Source organism: Cariama cristata, unplaced genomic scaffold, assembly GCF_000690535.1.
Source record: "Cariama cristata isolate BGI_N322 unplaced genomic scaffold, ASM69053v1 scaffold7588, whole genome shotgun sequence".
Taxonomy (NCBI): domain Eukaryota; kingdom Metazoa; phylum Chordata; class Aves; order Cariamiformes; family Cariamidae; genus Cariama; species Cariama cristata.
In genome coordinates, this window is record NW_009631735.1 from 93,437 (window position 1) to 120,923 (window position 27,487).

The 27,487-nt window shown below is 43.8% G+C and overlaps 1 protein-coding gene across 1 annotated transcript in view; it reads left to right on the plus strand.

Annotated features, from left to right (window-relative positions):
• Nucleotides 1–4,239: 4,239 nt before the first annotated feature.
• LOC104166230 (receptor tyrosine-protein kinase erbB-4-like) overlaps nucleotides 4,240–27,487 on the plus strand; it is a gene marked incomplete at its 3' end in the record, with an annotated part of 164,603 nt that continues 141,355 nt past the window's right edge. Inside the window, exon 1 of the mRNA XM_009706092.1 lies at nucleotides 4,240–4,366. Within this exon, the coding sequence (XP_009704394.1) occupies nucleotides 4,240–4,366 (127 nt within the window). The remainder of the gene's footprint in view (nucleotides 4,367–27,487) is intronic.

The following is a 27,487-nucleotide window of genomic DNA, read 5'->3' on the forward strand; positions in this document are numbered from 1 at the left end:
CAGATCATGATTTTAAGCAATTGGTATGTCTGATATTAGCTTTAACCTTTCCTGTGTAAGCTCATTAAGATGGAGAAAACATACACAGGGGAAACCATGCAGTCCTCATCTTTCAGTGAGGAGTCCTTCCTCTTTAGCAAGAGAAATAGCTTAACCATCAGTAAATAGTATGTTGTAGTCTCTCCTGTGAGAGCATCATGGAATGAATGAGACTCTGAATTCATGAAAAATCAGTGTCACGTACCACACAGCAGTGTCCTTGCCTGGCTTCGATACTGTCACCTGCAGGCTTCGGTTCGGGCTGTTGATCCTTCAGCAGAGGGGACTGAGCCAGCAAAATCTGGCAGAGCAGAGCAGATGAGGGAGAACGCAGCAAAGAGGAGCGAGGTGCTTATTGGTACTGCTGAAAGGGTGGCTTTTAAGAAAAAACACATAGGGCTTTGGTTTCCTTCCTGCCGTGATCTCTGCAGGCAGATCCAGTGTTGCTGTTTGCATTCCACCCTAATCTGTACAGTGTTGATCTAGATGTTTAATGAGTGGATTGGTGTGAAATCAGGCTTCAGGCTCCCAGACAGTGGCTTAGTAAATACAATAAGCAGCCGCTCTTCTAGCCTGGAGGGGTTGTTATGAATTTTTTATCACTGATTTTTATGACATGCCATTCTGACAGCATTTGGATTTGTAGAAAGGAAAAAAAAAAATCCAACCCCTCACTTTCCCAAGAAATCTTCATTTCAAAGATTTACACACTGCAACAGCTACTACCTAATTGTTGGTGGATAAGCCTCTTGAGTGATGATGCAGACGGGGGAGACAGACACTTGAAAAAATCATCCTGATATTTACTCTGACAGGCAGATAGAGAGATACCGTGAGGCTGATCAGAGGATGTCAGGCATGCTCGGAGGAGATGCTGGGAGCCTGTAGACAGGCATAACCTGCTGAAGCCCACACCAGCCTTTTAACTCCTGTTGGCTGATGGTTGGATTTTTAGCAGTGGTGCTTTTGCCATCCCTGTCATTTAATGGTGCTCAAAACCTGCCTCCTGGAGTAGCGGGTGGACCAGTTCTGTGCAATTGCTCCACTAATATGGTTTCAAAACTATTGTCTTGCTCTTAATCTCTTGTAAAGACTAAAAACCCACTAGAAGACTGTAAAATTAAAACCAGCCCCTTAAAGATAGCCCTGCTAAATCAGGAGGTGAAGCCTTTTTAGTAGGAGAGCTGAAGGGGAGCGGAGGCAGCCCCGTTCTCCAACTTTTATGATGAGATTACTTGCACTACAGGGACACATAGTGCCGAGGGCTGTGCAAATACAGCCTTGGAGCACTTGTGTGGTTGGTAAACAGAAGGGAAAGGCAGAGCAGGGAGAAGGGGAAGAGGGATGACCTGGCTTGTTGGAGCAGGGCAACGGAGGACAACGAGACCCTGTGCTAGGACACATGGGAAAGGGCTGAGGGGGTTGCCCCGCTAGTGGCTATGAGCTTGCAAGCTCCTTGCTTGCAACTCCTTCCCGTGGTCTTGTCCTGTCCCACGGGATGTTGGTGAGCATTAGCAGGCCCCAAATGTATTCAGATATGGGCCAGACTGCCGTGGTTCCAGTGCGCTCCTCAGCATTTGTCAAAAGTGGGTGTAAAATGCTGAAAACTCCATTTGCATGACCATAAACAGCTGCCCAAAGGAACAAGGCAATGGGGAGACAGGAAAACACCTGTACCCAGCTGTAGAAGCAAAACCTCCTTATTTTCTGCTGCTCGGCGGTGACAAGGAGGGGCTGTGGGACAGCCGTGGGGCTGGGACTGCTCCTAACTGTTGCAGGAAAGCACCGTCTGCTGCAGCACATGCAAACTGGAGAGACGTTGGCCTGCTATTAAAAATAGGTAATGGCCCGTGACGTCCACCAAATGAGGTCTTGTGATAGTCACAACAAATGCGGTGTTTCAGGCAGATGAACATAATTCTGTCAGTGGGATTAAAAGGAAATGCTGCAAAATTACACAGATGGTTTTCAAGAAGTCATAAAAAGTTAATTGAAACTTTTTTTTTATTAGTTGTGTGCTTTGTTGCCACAGAACACTGGGCATGTGGATTAAAAGGCAGTCTGGATTTTTAGGGAGGCGAGGTGAAGTGGGAAGGATTCAATGGAACATGCTAGAAAGAGCTCTGGCAGGTTTTTTCTTGCCCTGTCCTTCAGCTTTGTGTCTGCCCAAAAGGAGGATGCTCCTGTTTATACCTTATACCAAGGCCAGCTGAGAGGGAGAGGCCTGAGCATATACCCCATCACTGGACCTGGGGATGGGGTGGGCATGGCTGCTAGGGTGCTCGGGGCAGTGAAGGGAAAAATCCATTTTAAATTGTATTTCCTTGCTTCTTGCCCAGCCGGTGCCATTTTGCTTGTGCTGAGGAGCTGGCCAAGTACACAGCCTCCCCTGGCAGCTTGTGCAGAAGGTGGTGGTGTCCAGTTTGCCCAGCAGTCTGACTAGGAAACCTCGGATGCATATGGGCTTCCTCATCTGAGTGCTTCAGCTCTAGCCCTTCCAGCTGAGCTGCAGGCCCTGGCTTTCAGCCTTCACAACCGGTTTGGTTCCTTGAAAATTGAGCCTGTGTCACATTCACAGCACAGATTTCAACAGAGCAAGTGCGCGACTTCCATTGCAAGGATTTCTTTCTGACAGAGTGTACTTGCTGCAGGGGACTGTGCTAGAAATTTAATAAATACTTGCTGCTCCTTTTAGAGCAGGAATCTGAAAGTTCGTGGCTGGGTTTCTTCATCATTGCAGATCCAAGCCCTGCAAATGGCTACTGATGGTCAGGAGTGACTGCACTGTGGCGTTTGCATAGCTGCCAGCTTAGCAAGTCAAGGGTAGGTTTTGGGAATCTGGTAAGATAAATGCATAGAATTCAAAGTATGATTTTTTTACCTATTTTAAAAATAACACATAAGCACCCTGAGATGTGAGCTCCTTGCGCAGGAGGAGATGATCATCCCAAACACATTGTGGACTAGTCAGGCGAACCAAAAGCCAGAGGCACAGAGTCTGGGCAATTTGCCGAACATTGCAGGCAGAACTTGCCCTCAGCATTTGGGTGTCTGATGCATGGATGGATTTTGTGGATCCTGGACACCCTGCAAATGCTCACACAGTGGTCAGTGCCTCTGAGCTGTGCTAGGGGGACAGGACTGTTTCTGCAGAGGTTGCTGGTGTCCCATGGACTGTCCTGCCCTGCCTCATCCATCCTGCACACGTGGCTCAGGTTCAGTGTCCCTGAGATGTGGCAAACTTGTGTTCCCTCCCTCGCTGTGGTTAGCACAGGTCCAAAATGGGAATCTCATGTCTCCTCAGTCTTGCAGAAAGAGCAAGGTTTTTCTGCTGAATACCCGGTGCTGGCATCTGTGTGGTGGCTTGACCTTGGCTGGACAGCAGGTGCCCACCAAGCTGCTCCATCACTCCACTTCTTGGCAGGATGGAGAAGGGGGAGAAAATAAGATGCAAAAAACTTGTGGGTCAAGATAAAGCCAGTTTGATAAAGCAAAAGCAAAGGTTGCGTGCAGAAGTAAAGGAAAACAAAAGATTTATTCTCTGCTTCCTATCAGCCGGCGATGTCCAGCCACTTCCCGGGAAGCAGGGCTTCAGTATGTGTAGCGGTTGCTCTGGAAGACAAATGTTGTAATAATGAGTTCCTTCTCCCCCTTTCTCGTAGCTTTTATTGCTGAGCAGAAGTCATGTGGTATGGCCTACCCCTTTGGTCAGTTTGAGTCAGCTGCCCAGGCTCTGTCCCATCCCAAGATCTTCTCTACCCACAGCCTACGGGTGAGGGAGGAGTGTTGGAGAGATGGCCTTGATTCTGTGCCAGCACTGCTCAGCACTAGCCAAAGCACTGGTGTGTTGTCAGCACCTTTCTAGCCCAACACTAGTACACAGCACAGCACTATGAGGGCTGCTCTGGGGGAAATTAACTCCATCTCAGCCAGACCCAATACACTGTGAAATCCTGCTATTGATTTTATGAAAGCAGGTAATGAGTTGACTGTAAAGCAGGAAAGTTGGGAGAGCAACAGCACGGGAGCAAGCTGTGTATGGTGAGGTTTAGATGAAGGGGGATGCCAAAAATTATCACCTACGCCTGCTGAGCAGTAAAACTGAACCATGAAACGTGCCGTCTGTGTTGGCAGCTCCTGGGTGGGTGGGGAGGTGGTGCAGCCGTGTCCTCTCCCAGCACAAGCGAGCAGGCTGCTACCATGGGTTTCAGCATAGATGCCTTCGCCTCGGGCATGTGTCCGTGGGCTGAGGTGGTTCAGACCTGCGGCATTGTCCAGATGGGGCCTGTGGACCAGCATGCAGCTGGCACCTGTGTCTTGGCCAGCGGTAAGGGTGCAGATAGAGCCCAAACCTAAGTGCCTTAACAGGGCAAACAAATACTGAGTGTGGTTGGCAGGGGTGGGCAACCTCCCTCTAAGACTTTCTGTAAGTGTCAAAATCTGAACCAGGGTAGGAATATTGTTTCTGCAGAGGACAAGTTACCAAGGAGGATGAGCTCCATCTCTGCTCGAGTGGGCTGTAAAGATCTTTTCTGATGTGCCACCGTGCTCATCACCACAAAGGTGGCACCATGGGCAAGCTCAGTCCGGTCAGTGAAACGCCTCCCTCTGCAAAGCTGCATCTTCATGTTTTACGGTGACCTCACCGTGATTTTCTCCAGTCAGTGAATTCATGTGTGGTATTTTAGAGCTCACTTCTTAGGGAGGGATTTTTGGCTTTGAAGACCTGGGTGAGGAAATATGTTTCAAAGACTTCCAAAATGTTAAAGCGTTCAGCTCCTACGGTGTCAGAGAGTTAATTTCTTCATTTAATCCTCACCTGATGTTGCTTTGCCTATTGTACAGCTGTGGGAAACCCTGAAGAGATTTGCATTGGATTTGTTTGGCTCTGCCATGTGGCTAGTAGGATCAGATTTTAGCAGTTTTATCAGGCTGTCAGCATGCATTATTTTCTCTCGGGGGAAGTAAGCGATCTGCTTGCCTTCCTTGCTTATTTCACATTTGACTTGATGCTCCCACTGTGGCCAAAATACCCTGAACTCTTTTATTCGTACTCCTTTGGAGATGGTGATAAAAAAAAAATCTGCTCTCTGAAGACATTTCCTCAGCCTGCGGGCTAATTGGGGCCACCGGTGATTTGAAGTAAGTGTCCTTGTAAATGAGCCCCTGACCATTTTGCATTTCTGTCTTGCTAGTCTGTCCTTACATTTTAGGGATTTTGATCATCAAGACCAAGTCGGAGGCACCGGGTCTCAGTCATAGCTGGGCTTAAAGCAACTCTTTTTATCTCTCTAAAGCAATCTCTCTCCTAACTGTAAGCAGGTAAGGAGGATTAACGCTAGTTAGTAATTTGTCTCTTCCTCTTTGATATGCTAGTAGCCCCATAGGGATACACACTGACTCTAGTGCCTCAGAGGGAGGCAAATAGCTGGACGAACAAGGCAGCTGGAGCTGGAGGGCTCAAGTGGGCCTTAGGCAAGAAGTAAATCCTTGCCCTCTGTTCAGGTACTCATCCAGGATTCCCTCTGGCTTCGTAACTTTGAAATCTCCTGCTCCAGCAGCCCAGCAGCAGTTCTGCTGGAAACTATTGAAATCTACAGCCAAACACCAGGCAGAACTGCACTGTTTTGTCAGAAATTTGTCCTTGAATGTTCCTTGCATCCGTGATGTATCTGGGGGGGATGAGTTTCAGATTTCCCATTTTAATTTTGTCAAATTTGCTTTACATGAACTGCTTTGAGACTGACATGGAAGACGTGGCCTTGTGAGACAACTTACTTTGTGATTTGGGCTTGTTCCAACCTCAGCTGGTAAGGGAATACATAGCATGAAAACACCCTACTTGAGTTAAGCACGTGAAAATGTGGGATCGAACTGTCCTTGCTAGGAAGTGGCGTCATGTCACATGCTGTGGCTCGCAGGACCGCTCGAAGATTTTCGCAGATGGTGTCCGTGTTGTGCAACCCTTCGAAAGCAGAACGCAATGCAGGAAAAGTGTTCTCACCAAAAATCTTGGGAACTTCACGGAATAAATGGCCTAATTAAGACTGAAGAGGACTTCAGTGCTCTGAAACACTTGTGAAGTGCTTGGTTGAGTAGGAACAGACTGAAAGAAAGAAAACCTAAGGTGTTTTGTTTGTTTTTTTTTTCTCTTCCAGACACTGACAAAATCAATGGTTTCATCTTTGCAGAAATTCAGGTGCCAGTGCACATAGTCATAATCAAAACACTTCAAATGAAAAATTACCGCATTTAATAGGAGGTTTTTAAACAGAGCAATTGGTAACTACCTGCTTAGTGTGAATGATTTTTATTAGTATAAATTAGCCTTTTTTTCTTTCAGTTTCTTCCACTATTGTGTTATGGGTTTATGCACAACATCCTATACGTTCTTGTGTATTTAAGATATTTAAAATGGGTATATAGAATCTGTCTCTATTCCTGACAACTTGAGCAATTAGTTGTAATTTGTTGGCAAAGAGAAGGCAACTTTCCTATTTTCCTAGCGAGAACTTAGCTGACTGACTTCTGCACTGGTACAGAGAGGCTGCACCCCTCAAGTAATGACTGTCTGGAGACCCCTTGTCACTCGGGTGTCTGCTGGTGGTGCCAATTTGCTGTGGTTGAGTTGTCTGGAGTAAGAACAGCAGTAGTAGGTCAAACCAAAGAATCCATCTAGCCTTTCTGCCCATCTCCAAAATACCTAAAAGAGGTTATATGGGTCAGGGAAGCGAACACCCCATGTCCTGGAGGACAGAATGTACTGAGCTACCCAAAACAGTGACCTTTCCCGGAAAGGCAAATACTATGCTGTCAGTGTCATGCTGCTGCTACTGGCAATGGACATGAACTGATAGGTTACTGCAGTTAATTCTACAAGATGCAAAAAGCCAACGTTGTTAATTTAGAAGACTGTGCTTCTGCTACGATTTTCCTTTGCATTCCAAATCATGTTGGTGTTGTGGTGGGTTTTATTTTTTTTATTTCCTGATGCTTGGAGCACTCAAGTTAAACTTTACAATCATTGGAAAAGAGGATAGTAATCTTTTCTGCTTTCCACCATAGAGCCTTGGCCTCTTGCATAGCAATAGCTGAGCTGTGAGAACACTTGGAACAGTTGCCAGGAAAGTTGAGTGACGGTCAAAAGCTGCATAGAAGAATTTATTATGGATGCTGGGTATTTCATCCCACTTTTTTTGGCACTGGCTGATCCTGTTGTTTTGCTGTGGTTTTTGAGATGACCCTGTTCTAGCTAAGCTGTAACGGGGCTGCGCTAGGGAGCCTGGGAGACTGCAAATGGGAACTTAAACAGCTCAGATAGGCTAATGTGTATTGAAGGAAGAACAGCCAACCGATAGTAATTATCTTGAAATAGCAATTAAGTTGTCTTGGTTCACTGTTGTGGGCCAGTGCTTTTTCAGATGTCAGAACAGGAGCTGGGCAGCCACAACCTCAGGTTGTGTCACTGTGATCATTTTTCCTCCCTTTGTGCTGTCAACTTCCATTTCAGGCTGTGTCATGTTCAAGCAGGCAGGATGCCTCATGAAAATCCTTACCCACGTGCCTCATTAGCCTCCTTTTACAGCTTGTGATTTTTTTTTTTTGAATGCATCTTCTTAATACACCCCATAGCACAAGACATCATCTGGTCACTTGGCCATCTTTCTCTGATGCTTTCCTAGGCAATCTACTGCCTTAAAGTGCTCTGGGCTTCACCTGCATTGCTGGACAATATGTTTAGCTCTTTACCTGTTTGGTTCCCTATCACAGGTGATATTTTTAAGAGGTCCAACTTAACACTTCATCTTCTGCTGTGAGTGGTGAAGCCCTCCGCAGGGTGAGCAGAGGACGAACGTAGGCACTGAAGTAGCATCCTTGAGGACACTGTGCTTGCCCTGACTAACCTTACAGTAGGGAATGTGCTTGTGGTTGCTTCACCCCTTGTAGCTATGAATGCTTCTCTTTTTAAAACAAATACAAGCTTTGCCTGCATTGGAGAATGTGCACCAATTACAGCTAATGGTGGGCAATTAGTTTGAATCCAGCAGAAGCTCTGCTGTCACAAATTGCAGCTTAACTTCTTCTTCCCTCGTTCTGCTGTCGGCAGCTGTAATTGGGTCCAAAGCCGCGGCACAGAGGCGACCACCGTTCCCCGCATCCCGCTCGGCAAAGCCCCCGTGCCGCTGTCCAACGCACCGTAAAGCAGCTGCTGGCCGCCGAGCCCAGTCAGGGCTGGGACTGCATGTTGCACTGACCAGACGTACCCAGTGTGAATTGGTTTTATGACAACCCGAGAAGCAGGAGGGAGAGGATGGAGCATCTGGTCCAGTGTTTTTTATTTGTTCTTTCCATTGTGTGAGATGGCACTGACAAAGAGGAGAGGGTGCCTGCCTCGTTTGCTGCTGTGCTTCTGTGTAATTAGAGCCCATCCTGGTTCTGAAAAGTTTATGGTTTTATATAGGTTAAGTGGGAGAGTTGTACAAATTGTTTCCATTTTTCCTGATGAGGGAATCATGAGACAGAGCAGTGTTTGACCTGCCCACGTCACATTGCTGACATTTGGCACAGCTGAGTATTTTGAGTGCAGATTTCTTGAATGTCAGGCGGGTGCCCTATAAACACAGGTTGCCTTTTGTTGTTTGCTGGGCACAACTATAGGGGAGAAGCAATAAAGCAGCTCTGTAGGCAGGGCACTGAGGAATGCTTGCTCAATTTACATATGAAAACATTTATCCTAATACTCGGAGCTTACATAGCTACCAGTGAGGGGTTTCCATGGGCCTAAAGTCTGGCAGAAAGAGGGTCACACCACCGTCTTCAAATGAACTGCTTTAGTTTTAATTAAGTCCACTACCTCCTGGGAAGTTGCAAGCTCCCAAATTTCTTAATTACCTACTGTGCAGCTGAAGCTCAATTGTAATTTAGGGCTTGGAGATTTTTTTTTTCCCTTTCCTTTTTAATTGTAAACAGCAGCAGAGAAGGAGCATGTACTGCAGTAGATGCACTGGCAGTGATAGATGAGCCAGTGCAGAGAGACAGAAATAAAATGGCAGATTGGCTGTGGTTTTTAGCTGTCTAGGAACGAAGCAGAAGAGCGCTGCCCGCACACCATCTGGATGAGACAGCAAGAGGTGGTGAGCTTCACGTGAGCGCAGGAAGAGGAGGGTGCTTTTCACTTGTCGGAGATCAGAACTGACACTTTGATATGTTCAGGGTGCCATCTACCCTGTCTAAATATTTATTTCTTGTGCTGTGCTCAGTCTAATGCAATCAGACTACAGTGTGGAGGGCTGCCATATCTTTTTAGCTCTGAATTTGTCTTGCAGTAACAGGCTCTACTGCCCCCAAACTACACATGCATACTGCAAGCGATGAGAAAAGTTGGAGCACCAGCTCGTATTATAGCACCTTGCACGTTCCCTCTCTTCTTATCGATTAGATCTGACAGAGCTTGCTGTATGGACTACCTTAGGGTTTGTTGTGCAGAGCTAGAGAGACACTAACCAAGTTACATGCAGGCTTGATTCCCTTTATTAGGAGGAAGATAAATTAGCTAGTATTTTCTTCTGAAATATAAAAAATGTAAATTGACCTCTACTGATTTTTAACTTGTTTTAATATTGCCACTGAAAATTGAATGATAATGCACTCTGCATGTTTTCTGTATATTCCCGCTAGTTGAAGAACAGTGTGCTGTGACAAAAGCAGTCCAAGCAATCTCTCTGCTAAACAGAAACATGCTCAATTTGAGCATGCTAACCCTCAGTTAAGTTATCCATTATACATGCGCTCCTCCATCCATGCACAGGCTTTTTTTTTTAAAGAAATCTCTTTGGCCCTTTGGACCTGGGTGAGATACGGAGTTGGATTTGTTGAGCCTAATGTACCAACTGGTGCCTATTGTCATGGGCCCTACAGTAACTGTTGTCTTGGTCTGCAAAGCGCTCTGTAACAGACTTGTACAGAAATTGTTGCATAAGCACATGTTGAATAAGGAGGGTAAACTGTGTTTTACTTGGAAGAACAGTGCTTATTCTGCTCAGCTGAAGCATAATTGTGGTAGGTTTGGTCCTTTGTTCTTCCAGGCTTTTTTTTTAAAGTAGGATAGTTAACTTGAACTTACCATCCTGCTGTATTTGTAGTCCAGACTGAAACTGTTTCAAATAAATAGCATGGAGAACAATTTTTCAAGCTTCTCGATGTGGAAGAGGTAAATCATCGACGAATGTTTTTGTAGTGCTGTGTCGTTACTGCAGCATGTGGAGGGGAGAAGTTGAAATACAGCTACAGAGCGGCTTGACCCTGTGCAAGAAGTGCACTGTTAAAACAAGCCCTTTCCCCGCTCCCCACAGCTGATGTTGGTAGTTGCAGGGATTTGGAGCATCCCTGGGCAAATCTTGGTTTTGGGTGTGGAGACACTCAAAAGGCTAAAACAAGCTTCTGCTGCCTATTAGATGCTATAGGGTGGCCCGGATACTTGGTGAGTGCTAGTAAATGTGATGCTGGACGCGTAGGAGACCTTGAGTGATGGGGGAGGCCAGGCGAGATGTCTGTGAGTATGTAAAATGTCCTCAGGTGTTGATATCTGGGTATCACCTGAACTTTCCAAGCCAGGTTGTCACTGTGTCCTCACCGAACTGCCTGGTTGTACCCACATGCCCTGGGCGGATGGAGGAGCCCCAGGGGATCCCTGCCCAAGGTCTCTGTGAAGGAGTGGTTGTACAGTGCTTTCCCCTCGGCTTTGTTTTCCTGTATGCCAGCTGTAAATGCCAAGGGACAGATGGAGCTTTCTGCACGCAGGCGTGTGCCTACCAAACGGCTTGCTGCTGCTGGTGCCCCGTGACCAGGATCCAGCCCCACTTTGCCATCCTGAGCATGGCCATGTGGCAGGACTTCTGTGTTTTCCTCTCTCCCCCTGGAGCAGGGCTGGGCTCTACTGTGAAAGCTCAGAAATTACACTGAAACTGGGAAAGTATTCTGACTTTTTTTTAAAAAGTAAAATTTACCTCAGTTTGGTTTTATAACCCATCCTTATGATCTGTTGCAGGCATTTGATTTAATAAATTTAAAGAAACAATGATAGGGAAGAGATACTCTCCTATTTTATAAGAGAATTACAAGAGTAATCCCTGGAAAAATTTGTTTGCACAAGCGCATGTATAAATAAATTTTCATGATCGCGTATAACTTGTATATGACTAGATATGTTCATTGTGGGATTTATAGTATTTAGTTATTAACTGTGTTGAACATCCTTTAAGTTGTGCTTACAACTTAATGCTGGGTAAGTAAATATGCTTATGATTTAAAGACACCATCAGATGAGTGAGAACTGGTGAACTCAGTGGAGGGGAGAGGGGATGTTGGCTGTGAACTTGGTCTGTATTTTGTTAAGGTGGATATGTTCATGAGTGGTGATAGATGAGGGGCACCGGGTAAAGGATTGTCCCTCTTCAGCACTGTTGTCTTACAGGCAACCATTCTCAGGAAACTTTTTTTAAGATGGTGTAGGGTTTTTTCATTTTCAGTATTGGAGAATAACCTCTTGAAAATAGCAACGTAGAGGTTGGCGCCCACCATCAGGTAGGGGTAGGTTCCTGGAGGGGCTCAGACCCAGAGGCTCATCTGCTGCAGCACAGCAGGGAGGCAGGCTTGACAAGCTCTGAGGGTACCTTGCTTCCTCATCCTCTCATGAGAATGAGGGTGAGAGAGAGCAGAAGCAATGGTAGTGCTTAATTAAAAGATATACTGTTGTCCCCTGTGTACATTTGCCACTGTGTATAATGTAATTAGCAGTACTTTAAAGATGCGTGGAAAAATACCTGCTCCTTTGGGGACTTGGTAAGCAGCTAAAGGACTTTGTGTACAATGCCACCTCCTTTATTTTTATGAAGTAGCTAAATGGAAAATAGGTGTTGAAGCAGAGCAGGAAAGCTCATTAGGTTGTATAGCACCGGTCCGTACAAAGCAGGTTTTATTTGTCTGTGGTGGGGTGGGAGGGAAAAGTCTGTATTCTTCTCCCCACAGCAGCTGTCTTGGATGATCTTTTGGCCACGCCAGGTCCCCTGACCGTGGTGGTGAGGCAGATCCTAGAGTCCCCTGGGTGCTAGACTTGTTCCCAAGTGAGTCAGTGCAACTCCCTTGGTCCTGCATCCTACCTCTCTCGTGGTTCTGGAACTGCAGGGCAAGATGCCCTAGCTCTTCCAGTCATCAGGAGATGGTACAGGAAAGTTGCTGGATGCTCTCCCTTGTCTTTAGCAGATAAGCTAAAACAGAGGATCAAAGAGGGAGGATGGGGCCACATGAGAAGGGAGCGAGACTTGTGTGCTGCTGCTGTATGGTCCTTAGGCTCTCACTCTGGTTACAACCTTCAAATGTGTGGGTCAACCAATATACCACTGATAGACAAGGTCTTCTGTACAGTCTTTATGGCTGCAAATTTATTTTATGTATTTTTGAGAAGTTTATGCAACTGTGCAATTGCCTAGGTCTTAGGGAAGCCCTGACCGCCCAGCCAACAAAACTTGCATGCTCTTAGGATTTGTTACTGGAGCCTTTTGTGTAGCTCCTAAAAAAAAGGTGTTCATTTTAATTGCAGGTATTTTACCATTCCAACATCTTTGTATTATCTTTGCTTAGTTTAGCCCTCAGAGGTTGTAATTCTTCACTGTATTTGCATGAGGGGTATTAAAAAAAGTGTTATTCCTAGCTCTGCATGAGATCTTCTTGTTTATGAAATTGTACCAGCTTGAGAGACAATTGCAACAAATAATTGCCAAGAATACTTGCTCTGAAATCTAAACTTAACTTTCTGGTTATTGTTGGCAATATTTTTTACAAACTGAGGTTGACCCTTTAAGGCTGAATATTATGTTCTTGTACTTAGTAATCAGGCTCTGAGACTGTGCAGTACAGTAAGATTTTATTATCATTATACTGGCATTTTAGTTAAAGGAATCGGAGGAGCAAGCTTCTCGTCCTTGGGGGGGGGGGCAGAGAAAGAGTTTGGGAGTCACTTCATCCTTACTGCCCTGCCAGGGAGGTGCCACAGTGAATAAAAAAAAACGTGTCCAGAAAACCCTATCCTTTCTGGCAAAGGAAACTTAAGAAGATGCAGTTCTGTAGCATGAAACCTTCTTTAAGTTATTTCTCAGCTCTGCCTGGTGCTGCTGTGTTGCCCCGGTGGTGCTGGGGATGCCTCGTCCCCTTGCTGTGTGATAGGCGAAATGTGGGCCCTCCTTTGGCAGCGTTTGTGCTGGGCTGCAGGAGTGCTGGTGTGTCGGCATGAAGGATTAATGCTGCTTATTGCGTGGCAAAGTTCCTTTCAGTTTACTTTTCTTCAAAATCTTAATTTCGTATACAAATAGACATTTTTCAGATTTTTATCAAAATCAAAAGTAAATTACTAAAAGCAAGCAAAAGTTTTGGAGGGTTGTTTTAGAAGAAAATTTGTAGGGGTTTTATTGAAAAACATTGATATACTTTTCCTCTTTCATCAAAATATATATCAGGGCTGCAGGGATGGGGTGAGGGATAAGAAATGGAAAGAATAAGAAAGGCTTTCCTTAAACCCACTCCCCTGAGAAACAGAGGACATCACTGAATGATGCTACTAATAGCAGCGTGGGGTCTCACCTATTAAACCCATCTAGTCAGATAAGAAACTAGCATTAGCTGAGAATTTGGGGGCTGAGTCCCTGCTCTTTGCAGAGGTTGGATGTGGAGGGCTGTTTCCTCTGATAGGATAAAAATTGGAAGATAACGGAGGCTTCTGCTGCACGGGCCAGGCACTCGGGTCCTGCCCTGTATGCTCGGAAGATCAGCAAATGGCCAAATAATGCCGCACTGTGCTCTTTCATGGGTTTCTGGCAGGAAATCAGCATCTCGAAGAGTTCATGGCTTTAATCTCGATAGCATTCTGTTATCGTTTCCCCCAATGGCTGGTGTGTGCTTTTATTTTTAGATAATGGGTGCTGGTGGGGCTATTTTTCCCACCACTCCCTTCCCTCAGGAAGACCTTTCAGCTTGTCAAAACTACCGTTAAAACCAAGGTTGACTATTTCCCACAAAAGAGAATTTGCCCTGAGCTGTTATTGGTGAGCGAAGCTGCCATTAGAAATGCAGGATTTTAGGAAGGATGCTGAAGAAAGTCAAAGAGATAGGGAAAAATATTGACTGCCAGAGATGGTCGAGTTGCTTTGCTGTGTGCTAGGGAATCTGGCTCCTACAAAAGGTGGTGTTTTCTGGTCCTGCCATCACAGGAGCAGAGCTGACGTCGTCATTTCATGGTCAAAAAAGCTCCTGACTGCTTGAGGAAAGGTTTGGATGCTGTGGTGATAAAGGTTTCTGTAACTTTAAACAACCATGGAGCAGAATGGCTGCTTTTTTACTTTAAATTTATTTCCAAGATACCTCATGTGAGTTCTTTTTTTAACTGTGTAAAATTATTGTGTAAGCTGCTGCTTTGTCATCCCAAAGCATCGGGTCTAATATTCAGATGCCAAGTATCTGCAGAGTCCCCTAACTCCAGCTGGAGTTTTATTTCCTCTTAAAATCAATGTTGTCATGTTTTGCATTCCTAAAACCCAAACTACAGGAACTGTGTGATTTATGAGAATTTCAGCTTTGATAAAAAGAAAATCAGAGAGAAACAGGAAAATATAAACGTTAAATGTATAAAACAAGCCAAGGAAAACTCTGACTTTTTTTTTTAATATATGTATGTGTGCATGTATGCATAACATAAATGATTCTGAGGGAGTCCATTCTGTGATTTTTTTTTTTTTTTTTGGATGCTGATGTGGTCAAATTAAAAGCATAACAAGGTCACATAAAATGCAATGCAACTATTCACTGAAAAAGGTGACTTCACATTAGAAAATATGTTCTCTTGTCTGTCTACAGATATTTCAGAGTACAGTTCCAGGACAGAAAAAACTCTGGCTTTTTTTTTTTTAATATATGTGTGTGTGCATGTGTGCATAACATGAATGATTCTGAGGGAGTCCATTCTGTGGTATTTTTTTTTTTTTTGGATGCTGATGTGGTCAAATTAAAAGCATAACAAGGTCACATAAAATGCAATGCAACTATTCACTGAAAAAGATGACTTCACATTAGAAAATATGTTCTCTTGTCTGTCTACGGATATTTCAGAGTACAGTTCCAGGACAGAAGTTCTCTTCCTCTCACAAATAAAACGTAGAGATGCAGCGGGATGTCCTTAAAAACAGTTCCTTTGTGAAGAATAACTAACTGAATTTACTGCAGAAAAAGCATTACTTACTGTCAGAAATATGGCAGATCTCTAGATGCGTGCTTTGGGTTACTGAGGTAATTGAGAAAATGAAAGGCTGCTCCTGTTTGGTATGAAATGCCTGCTCGTGCATTGGGCTGGGTGCCTGGTGCAGCCTTCTTGGGAGTCACCGGGAAGGGATGGTGCGGGGGGTCCTGTGGGGCTGGACTCTCAATGCACGTTTTCTTCTGTTTTGTTTTCACTTGAGTTGTTCTGTTTGGAACTGGAGGATCAGTTAACAAGTAATTTATTAACTGAACGGTTTTCTCCACTTTTAAAAGCTAGCTCTATGCCTGTGCACGTCCAGCTCCTGCCAGCTCCAAGGCATTTATACATCTTTAAACATGTGAGTAGCTCCCAGAAATCAAGGGCATTGCTCACGTGCTTTGAGTGTTTACGGGACTGAGACCTTAAAGAAAACCTAGTTTAAATAAGAAACAAGTGTCTGAGGCTGCTACTTCTTGTGTGAGCAATCCTGTTATATTCATATAAAGCTCCTACTCAATATTATTGCAGGATGAGGCTCTAAAAAGAGGGAGAAAATAGTCAGACTGGTGTGCTCAAAAGTAGCATTTGATTTGGGGTGACTCCCATCTGTGAGCTCCCCTGAGCATACTATCAACTAATTCTTCAGCCTCTTGTAGTGTCTAACATCCTAAGGACTGTGAGTCAGTAACCATTCCTGGAAACGGTGCCTAAAAGAAAAAGGAGATCAGAAAGATAAAGAAAGAAAGAAATGCCAGGAAGAAAGAGAACAAAGGCTAGCAGGAGTAAATAGTTTTAGACAGAGATTGAAGTAAGTGATGGACAGTTTTCCCTACTTTTATACAAGCTCTTCATCAGTGTAATAACGCGACTGGTGTGGCATGGCCTTTAGCTGGAGCAGGCTGGCAGGGAGCCACTGAATCTCACTTGTTTTTGCTTTGACAGTGCAATGTCAAAGGACGTGGTGGCTCATCGCTGTAAATCTCAGTGCTATTTATCCTGCACCACCATGCGCGGGTCTTCAGGCAGAAATCGTCTTTCATAAGAAGTTTTTTTATATACTGACCAATAATCCATAGGGGCTGAACACGCTCTCTTCCATCTCTAGTCAACATCAAAAGAAGGTCCCAGTGTGATGAATAGGGATTTTTCCTTCTACCGCTATGGTTAGGAGTGTAGCGATGGGAAAGCAGAGCACAGTTCAAAGATCTGCGTTACTGAAATTGCCTTGTAATGCTTTATTCATATCTTTGATACTGCCTGACAGAAAGCAAATTTATTCGTTCTGTTGCCTGGCTGTGATAGAGAGTGTAAGTCCTAGAGTAAGTAAGATAAGTAGTTCGCAGAGATGCTGTTAAAGGCTTTACCTGTACTCTTTGGGCTGCAGAATGAAGAGGGGCCCTTTGGAGGTCACCAAACTGAAGCTCCTGCTCCAAGGGAGCCCCCAGCACTAGAGTGCATTACTTATGCTGGTTCAAGGAGCATCACTGCATCCTGGGACGGGATCTTTCTTCCCGTTGGGAAGATAGATGTGGGCTGCTGGTTGCCTCCTTTCCACCAGCACAGGGAGCTCCACAGACAGCTTGGTTTCCCTGCTAGCCTTCTGACTCTTCCCTGCAGGGCCACTGCTCCGCTGGTCACTACTACATGGTGTTAGTCTGTATCCCCAGGCAGAAATTGACCCTTTTCCTTATCAGACCCCACTAGGTTTCTGATGGGCTCCATCCTCAGGCTTATCAGGGTCCCTCCAGTGTTGGATTCTTGCTGTTTCTTAGGTTGTCACCTCCTGTGGTGTCACGTCACCTGCAGATTTGCAGAGGACGTGCTCAGTGTCGGCACACACGTTGCTGATGATGGCCCTGATATTGACCCAATTTCGTCCTTGTCCTTCACTGCTTGGAGATGGATGCCAGAAGGATGGGCTGCCAGGAGACTCACCCAGCGCTCCCCATGCCCTCCCTTCCCTAAGGGTGGGGGCAACATCAGCCCTTCCCCAGATGTCAGTTTTTCACAGACGATTTTTCGAGTTTTCCGTTTTACGGATTTGGATTTTGTCTTTCAATTTTTTTTGTTGGGTAAGTGATGTGACACACAGAGGATATATTACAAGCTGTAAGGTTTTATGGTATATCAGGAATGGAAGCAAGCAGATCTAGCTGTGGGCAGCAAGTGTTAAAAATGAAGCAAGTTTAGAGAGGATTATTTCTGCCTTTTCATTTGGAGAAATAATCTCCATTTAAAAGTTAGTTACTAATATGCCTCATGACTATACATTCATCTTTACCCCTAATAATGGATTTTATCATTAATACGCATGAATTTTCACTTATGTTATAATCCAATCAGCAGCAAATCTCCCTCTTTAAGTGCAAGGTATTCAGCAGAACAGGGACTCCCGGAAACTTTGCTCTTGAGTAAGATAGCTCAAACGTAGTGAAGCGAGTTTAATTTTCCTGATACTATCTGATACAGCAGAAGTCGCCTTTTGCTGTGTAATTTGTGTTTTCATATGTACAGCTTGGATGTGTGGAACGGAGTATTTGAATACCCTGTGCAAACTCAGAGGCCGAGGTGAGGAAACTCCGAGGTCAGGGAGTTGTTGGGTATGGGGAAAAGGTACCAATGGAGGAGCAATGGGTAACAGGGCTTTCTGGGGACAAAAAACAGACCACGGTTGAGCCAGAGACTTCTGGACAGGAGAGTGCTCTCTTGCCCTTGATTTGGCTTATCTTGCAGTTGCAGATGTATCCTTGGACTATCTGTATGCTCATTGTGAGCTGCTCTTGAACCTCAGGGTCTTTCACAAGCACTACTCGAAAATCCTGCTTGCTTGGGTGGCACAAAAAAGGTACGGAAGCAGCGTTCCTGGTGCGGCCCAGCCAGCACCACCCGCACAGGCTCAGCGGAGCTCCTCTTCTCTCCAGCTGGCAGGGGCAGGCCTGGGAGAGGTGGTGGTTTGTAAACCTGTAGGGATCGTAAACCTGTAGGGTCGAGTCCTTGGCTGGATGAGGAGGTTTCAGTGTGAACAGAGATTTTGGTGCGTCTTCTTCCTCTCAATTCAGTATCCAGGAAATAAGGTTTTGTGGTGTTTTGTTTTTTCCTAGTGTTGATGTGTCATAGACATTGAGTTTTTTAATTAAGTTTCTGGTTTCACTATGACTTTTTCCCAGTAGAAACCACGACTCAGTCTGGGTTTGCCAACCTTCTTTTACTTATGCTCAACTGAGTTTGGTTCTTTTTTAATAACAAATGCGAAATGATAGTAAAGCTCACTTCTCCAGTTTTGGGGTGGTAGTTTTTCCCTTGATGCAGTGCTGTTTCTCCCCACTGTTGTAGTTTTCAGCAAGTTATTAAAATACACTCAGGATTGACACAACAGCCTGAAACAACTGCTTTTCTTTTTCCTCTGTCATCTGCCACTGGCATTTCTGATGTTTGAATCTTGAAGTGCAGCTGGCAGAATAGACCAAGCTGGTGTGCCCACCCAGTTGGGAAGCTGAGGAAAACCCTGGGAGCAGAGCCCAGCCCAAGTGATGAAAGGGTCTTACTGTTCCAGCAGTTCAAACATAGCATGCACTCAGGATCAATGCAATGCTTCACAGTCTCAACTGTGGTTCTTTAAGTGGTGATAGAGGAGAAGAGTGAACGCCACTCAAAGAAATATTCCCTTTTATTAGGACCTGACCTGCCCGTCCCTGAATTAAACCAAAGGGGACCTATGCAGAGGCAGGTTATAAAGCTTATTCCCTTCCTGCTTTGCCCATTGGGCGCAGAAACATTGCCGGCACGGGGCAGATGTAGTAGCAAACCCACTAGCCCATGATGAAGTGTAGGAGGTCACAATATCCCGAAATGTGGCAGTTTGGTGTACCTTAAAACTCTGGGTTGGAAGTGGAAGGGAAGAGCACAGTGCTTTGCTTTCAGTCCGTCTAGTGCGTAGCACGCAAGGGGAACCCTCCACCACCGCTGCTTTGTTAATGGCTTTGCATCTCATTCAAGGGCAGGTGCAGGTGGGCTATCCATCACTGCCACCCTTCATTACACCTCTCTGGCCGGCAGCGTGCTTGCCATGGTCGCTGCCTCTCCCACCGCCGCAGTTTAATTGGCCCCTCAGAGCTACTTACGGGGACCCTGGCAGACCAGCAAGATTTGAGTGCTGATTTTGCCGTTTCTTTTTCTTGTTATTCCTTGGGCAAAGGCTAACATTTAGGTCTCTGTTCTCCCCAGTTTTTATGCCTTCTTCTGCTGAGCTAGCAATTGAAGGTCATTTTATTTTTATTTATATCTATGGCCTTGGCTTTATCAAATTGCTCTCCATTGTCACCGACTAATGACTTGGGTAGAAGTGTTGTTGCTCAGATCTTACAGGAGCCTAACACAGTATTAGCTGCACAGGATGAATATCGGGATGTCCCATTTACTACTTGCGTACAGGGTGTGCTTTAAAGCCTCTGATGCCTAAAGAGTGCAACCAGAGTCAAAGCTGGTACCGGACCCTGCTTGTAAGTACCCGATTCACAGGCTCTGTGATTCGTGCAGTGTATACGTGCTAGGACATAAATGAGAAAACATTGTGAGCCCAAAATGAGAATAATTTCTGTGTCCAGCTATACAGAAAGCTAATCGAAGAGGTGCTCTGGGGAACTTGTCCTAGCAAAAGTCTTCCTGCAGCTCCTGTTGAGGGTCCTGTGCCTGGAGGAGTGTGGGGGTTGAAGGTCTCTGTTTGTACAGAATAACTCAGATTATCTTGGGAACGAAAAAGAAAACTAAATTCCTCACTAAATCATGAAAGCCTAAAGGCATGCACTGAAATGTTCATAGTGCCAGAGGAGCTTGGGGCAGAGATGAGAACTGGGGGTTTACCAGGTCGCGTAATGCAATGCTCCTTTTAAATTGCTTTTGCCATGCTGATGCCTTTTAGTTTGTAGCGTTCAATTGAGTCCTTAAACGTGCCTTATGGTGAGGGACCGTGACTTGCAAATAGGCAAGCTGGGCTGATGTCAGATGGGCTCGTGCTATTTTACACAATGGGATCAAAATTGCGCACAGTGAGAGCATTTAGAAGGTAAAAATAAACCCCCTGAATATTTGGATAAACCTGTAGCTGTTCAAAATGTTGATGGCTTGATTATTTGCCTTTATCTAGTTAAATGCTGTTTTCTTAATCTTTTGCTACCAAATGACTGATCTCCAAGAAATTTACAGTAAAAAATTACATATTTAATTTGGAAGAAGTCTTGCAGGGAAGAATGTATTTTTGCTGGTTTGCACAATAAAAGGGCAAACCACTTTTCTTTCCTGCCTGATTTTTTTTTTTTTTTTGAACTGGAAAAGGCTGCTTTCAAAGACAGAAAATTGTCATTTTGCCATGAAAGGCAGTTTTTGCTGACACAATTGATAGTTTAGCTCAGCTTTGATTTCCTATTCTAAATATGTTGTAAGATTATAGGGTACATCCCAAGAAATATTCAGCGTTTTTTTTTCTTTTGAATTGCTTAAAAATTAAGGGAATGATTATGAAGATGGCATAAGTCTATGCAAGTTATGTGGTGTGTTGTTTTTTTTTCCCTCTCCTTGACATTCATTGTATGCAGTCTTGGGATGATATTTTATTACAGGACATTGATTCCAAGAAGATATTCTAAGTACATTAGGAATGAATTGAAAAATAAATGTAAGACCAGAGTCTCAACATGTGTAAATCGGTGTCACTCCACTGACGTCAGTAAAGCTGTGCCAGTTTATCCCAGCTGGAGATATGCCCTGTGGTTATTTTTTGCATTTGTCCATAGGTCAAAGCTGGTTTTGCCACTGTAGGTAAAATTTGTACGTATCTGAGGAAAAAAAGAGGGGCTCAGTAATTTAAAATTGTAAGGGAGCTCAGAAAGCAATTTCAGTACTTGCCTCTCCAATGTAGGCAGAGACAAGGGCTACATTAAGGAATAGCTGCTTCTTCCTTTTGCTCTATGCGTCTCTGAACTAATAATGATTGTTCATAAGAAACCAAGATATCATCTAATGAATTGAATTACTGAGTATTTCCTCAGTGGTTTCCCAGCAATATAGAAGTTCTACCTAGCCATGGAAAAAGTGACCCACTTCTCATTCAACTGCCCATCTGCTGGGGAGAGGGGATTGCTTTGGGACTGTACCTCTCCTGCTGTACCCAGGCTTGTGTGTGCAAAAGTAGTGGCCAAGTCAAGCCTTTTTGAATGATTAAACACCCACCCCCCATCTCTTCTGGAAGTGGTACTGTTCATTCCCTGCCTTGTGAACCGAGTGCCTCTGATTTGTCTTGCCTGATGTGGTCCTTTTCTTTGGCTCCTGCTGCTGTTCCCTGTCTCCCCGGTTAGCCCTTCCCCATGCGACTGGAGTGCTCCTGGTTTCACACCCCGGCAGCCCTCAAGGACAGAGCCCATCTCCAGCAAGGAGTGGGGCAAGCATGGTAATCTCCATAATTTCTTTCAAATTGTGGTACATCTTTCCAGTGGGCATAGGTTGTGCTGCACAGTATGGCCAGAACTAGTTTTTTGTTTGTGGTTTTTTTTTTTTTTTTTTTCAAATTGACAGTGTGTTGCTGATGTGGCAATGACCTCTCTGGTCTCACTCCTCCCCAGTTTTAAGGACCTGTGCCAGAAAATGGATGTGGTGCTAATTATTTTTTTTTCAGGTTTTCAATGAGTAAGTCATAAGAATTATTTTTACAGGCGCAAAACATTTTTTTCCTAAGTCTCTTTTGTGCAAATGATGAATCTGTTTTGGTATTTCCACCATCGCCCTTTCAAAGGAAGAAAAAAAAGGCATGCATCCAACAAGGGAAGTGGGAGCCCGAGTGATGCGATTTGATTCACTCTTATAACAGGAAAACTAGGGCAGGCGTAGAGTCGAGGTACTGCCCCATCTGAAATACCTCTATCACTGTGGCATTAAATTAACCTTGAGGTTTGACAGGTTCATTACATGCAGCTGTTTACATCAGCTTTTTATGAAAGAATTTTTATTCGGGGAAATCCATAGCTGTACTATTTCTACAGGCAAGCAACCCCTCGTGGTTAGGGTTTGGTTTCTTTTGCCTACTTATTGATGGCAAATGCTTGCAAAATGTGATGCAGATCGAAAAGACCAAAAATATGGCTTTTGTGTGTATGGAGTCACTATTGCAAATGTCATGTTTGCATATTTTTGAAATTAAAAATCAATACACCATTATGTATCAAGAAAGAATATTTCACAGCATCTGTTGTAAAAATGTTATGGATTTCTTCATTAGCAGCTTGCTTAGAATAGAGTTGAATGCGAAGGAGCGGGGCTCTCGGCAGGCGGACGGAGCGGCTCGGGGCTGTGCTGGTGCTTACAGGTCAGCATGCTGCCGAGGCCGGGGTTTGGAAAGTGCCTCACTCCGCTTTTGGGAAATTAGTCACGCTTCGAGTTGGTGCCTTGTGTATTTCTTTTGTAAGGCCAAATCTGAACTGCTTATTCTTGTTGTACAGTACGTGTCAGGTAGAGGATTAATTTTTTTTCTTGTAAGTAGCTATTGATGCACATCTTCCAGGACAAAGCTAGAGGGGGATGAATCTTAAATCCATTAAAAAAAAAAGTAGTGCAGACTGGGAATTAAAATGATAAAACTTTAAAATCTCTTCCTTTTTTTCTGGTCTTTGTTTAACCAGTCAAGACAACTTAGTCATGACAACCTGTTTTGCTTTCACAGAGTTTCCCTGTCTGTCACTGCATAGACATGGTTTGAATCTGAATCCTACCCACAGCTGTTCAGTGTGTATGGATGCATGGGCATGCTTTTTATTAAGGCCATACACAAACAGCCCTTTAAGCGAAAGAAAACCAGAAATAAGTGCTTACTGGGGAATGAATTATTCTTGAGTCAAAGTCAGTGTTAATGTATTGAAGTAAGAATTTCCTTATTGTTGCAAGAATAATTTGTTTTGGTGGGTAGCACATAAGATTTATGATATGATTCACCAATTAATTTCTTTGATTTTAAGAACACAAATTTTGTAAATGATGTGCCAGTAAGTACAGAATGCACTAGCCCTAGGTTTCCTCTTGAATGAATGCATATATGACTAAATCACTGTCTGGGATATAAGCAAACCATTCTCTTCATTAGTCATAAAGTCTCCTTATGGGCCACCAGTTCCAAGTGATCTCATTTTTGTTCACTTCTTTGAAGTTTCTGGAGTGAGTCAATACATAAAGATATCTGTAGGCTACGTGTTCGATTAAGTAAGCTGTTGGGTGGATAAGTCTGTAGCACAGGCTCTGTTAGAACTGATCTGGGCTTGTAGTCTGACCTATCTTTCTTTCCAACCACTACATATCTTATCGACCTTTACCAACTTTATGAACTTTTCCAGGACCAATCACCCTCTTTTTATGTCTGTAGGAGTCCTTTCTGGAGACACTCTGTGACCTGTTAAATGAGAGAAAAGCCATTAAATAAAATGTTTGAGTAGCATTTTGTGCAACAGCCAGCCTTGCAGGTTGCTTTTCTAGTGTTGCAGTAAGCTCTAGGAGAGCTCCAAGGCCCCCGTGTGAGAGCTCAGAGCTGCTGATGAGTGAGGTGGGGGGAAGAGCAAAAGGAACCATGAGTTTTGCTCAGACTTGCCCTTGCCTAGTTAGTTGTAGTATTAGAGTAGTTTGACATGGTTTGAGACTGCAGAAGTGCTGGATGAAAGCGTAGTTCCTTCCTAAAGATCTGAAGCCGGCAATTAACTCCATAATTTCTGAAGAAATGGTGGCCTAAAAAGTAGGGTGAGGTATATTCAGGTGACCAACTGCCTCATAAGCACTATTGCGCTGGTAGGTTTTTGTGTCTTTTATTTCTAAAATTATTTGATGAGCCCTGTAAAAAAACATAAGACTTAGAGCAGTTCATGTTCTTCAGAGATGTGTCACCTCGGCCCTGTTTGTTAGATTTGACCACTGCTTTTCTCCATGGTCTGGAGATAGGCCAGTAGGCCAAAGGAGTGGGAGCATCTAGACTGTCCTTTGGAGTCTGTGATGACAGTGAAGCCACAGCTTTAGTCTGTACCATAATCATTATACCTTCTCAGGGGGGCAAGAAAAGTGGAGATAAGTGATTATATACCTGTCGTAAATCGTATGCTTCCTTATCAAGCAGTTTCAACCAGTAAATCCCTAAGCTCAGCTGTCATTGACTTATTCTGTCTGTGCAACTTTGTGCTTCTGGAAGATTAAAAAGTGTATTTTAAAAAACAAACAAAAAACCCACCAAAAACCAAGCATGTGAATGTTCTACCAGTTTTTTAAATATACGTTGTCAAAGAAGCTAAGTGGAAAAGGTGAATTACTGCTCTTCTGCTAGAAGAAAATAAAAAGCATCGTCATGCGAATGGTTTTGTCAACACAGAACACTCTGTAAAGTAAGAGTTTGGTAAAATGCAAATGACCGTTACTCAAAATGCTGCTGGGAAGATACAGTAACTTGTGTGTTTGGGTAGGTGATTGCAGAGTAAAGATCTATTGTCCACTAAGTCGTGTGGCAATAAAGATAGGCAGATCAATGTGGGTCAGCAGAGAAGATAAGACAGGCTATATAATGACGAGCCACCATTTGAAGGAATATATAAATCTGTAAGAGCCTTTGCAACAGATGACGTGACAACTTACAGCACAAGTGTTTTACACACAACACCAGAGCAAATCTTTTTTTTATTAACTGAGTTGAACTTTAAAATTATGTTATGACCAAAAATCAATAAAGAGAAACTGATTTAAGTTCATCCAAGTGTGAAGGGGTTTATTACCAGTGCTACATCACTCTAATGATGTACTCTTAAAAATTTGTTTTTGTGATATATTACATCTATTATTGCTAAAAGGATAAAACTGCAAAGCAACAGTGGACATTAATAAATCAATTTAAAGAAAAATGGGCGGGTAGCCAGGGGAAAACCAAATCCAATTTGCAGTTTTTAAACATTGTGCAATTGTAATATACGCAAATGGCAACGCCAACAAGGCCGTGGGTTTTCAGTTGCTAATGGGATTCTCTCCTGGTGCTTGTTTGGTTTGTTTGGCATGGGATAATCCTCCTCGGTACCTGTGCTGTGACAGTACACCGATAAGTAATATTTCTAAAGCTAATTTTCTCACTTAACCTTCTAGATAGATGCACACTATAAAAACAGCCCATAGGGCTTTGTTGATCGGGTTACATGAAGCATTTCTTGAAGTTGTTAAAACACAAAACATCTGTCTTCATGTCTCTGTTTCTTTCTAAATTTATTGTCCTGGTTGTCGAGCGTGTGCCATGCGGAGAGGCGCTGAATTGGTGCTGTCTTTCTGATATTAATACAAGAATTAAAGTAACAGCCTATGCTGGTCTGCCTTTGAACTTTAGGCAAAAGTTTCCAAAAATGTTCCAACAAACTTGCTTGTTCTTTTCACCTAGCTGTAACCCAAAGAAATTTAGCAGTGGCGTGTATTTTTTGCAAAGCGAACTTTGAATTTTTGCTGGGAAGCATTCATTGCCACGTCTGCTAATGCTGTCTGCCTGCAGACCGTGTTCTTCACAGAGAATTGCACGAGATCCCTCTTTGGCTGTGACCTTTCTTATTCTAATGGCATCTGACAGTGAAAAATGCTAGGATTTTCAAAGGAGCCTGGGATTTTAATTGGACATCCACCTCTTTAAAGCTCTTCTAGCAAGCCAGGCTTATTTATTTTTATTAATATGCTCACGACTCTGGGAGAGGGTGCTACAGCTGAAACCAACCTGTGTACATAACTACAAAGAATTTGCAAAATGCAGAGATTAAAATAAGGCAGTGGTGAATAAATACACGTTTGTCAGCCCCACTCTAGAAACTCTTCAATCTACGTTAAGTCCAGGGGCTGCTTCATTAGGGTGCCATTGTACATGGAGAAGCGATGCTCTGGTAATGGCAGTGTCAAGCTCCTTGTTGATTATTTCCTAACAATTACCATACCAAATGTGCTCTGGGATGGGTGGAGGGAGGTTTGTGCTTTGAAGTGTCAGGGTTTGCCCTTCAAGTGTTCAGCATCACCTTGAGAGGAGATACTTCGTGCCGAGGTGCACTATTAGGTGCACCTTCGTTCGGTGGGTCTGGCTTGTTCTCTTGTGGACGTGCTGACCTCATAGAATCTGCAAGGATGAAAAGTTGTGAAAATATATTTGCTGTTTATATTTGCCATTTTTTAATGCACAGACTGCAGAGGTTTGGAGAAAGAGAGTGTTGAGGATGGGTGTCCTTGTATTTGTTATTTGCTGCGTGCTGGGCAATATTGTGAGAGGACTCAATGAAATTAAACTGTTAGGAGAGGATTTTATTTTCAATAGGGGCTACAGTTGCATGTAGTGCTTGAGGAATGCATATTCAAATTAGTTTCCGTAGTGTCCTCCAAATGCTTCCTATAAGCTTAGGGAAAGCTGAATAAAATGTAGATGCTTTTGGAAGTCGTTTTAAGCACCAAATAGGACTGGGATCTTTGCTTTCTCTTACTTTGCTTTACAAGGTTGAACCCTAAGTAATCTTGAGCTTGTTAGCAGCCACTTTCATTTCTTGTGTCAGTTTTTAATTTCTTATAATTTTGTACGTTACTAATACAAAGTACAGACTTTAGGAGCAGGCAAATTAAAAGGCTTATATACTCAGCAGTTGGATCAAGTGATGAATTTTGGACAGCCAGTGGCTCAGACTACGACAACGTGCAGATCACCTTCAGGAAGCTGGAAGGTAAATGCAAGCCAGCAGTCAACAGAGACATTGCACAGCTATTGCAGAAGGATCGCTACAGTGATACTTGAGCACACATCTTTATTAATATTGAAATGTCAATGGTATTTTTAGCCCGGTGTTTATTACCCCTTTGAGCAGGGTGCCTAAATGAATCCAAATGTCTTGATAGATGTCTTTCCTTGGTGCCTACCCCAGAATAGTTGAGAACCAAACAATAATTACAATCATTTCTATACAGGCAAGAGAATGATAATCTTGAATCTGGCAATTTTCTTCTGTCTTCAGCTATCATGCAAGTCTGTCATTCTTGCAAGTTTTAATTTCTGGCATCTGCTTGGCAGGGGTAAATTAGCTTAATTGCTGTAAGATTTTTCAGAAAGTCTTCCAAGCGTTACTCCAGCAGAAAAATTGTGTTTGCCTCTCC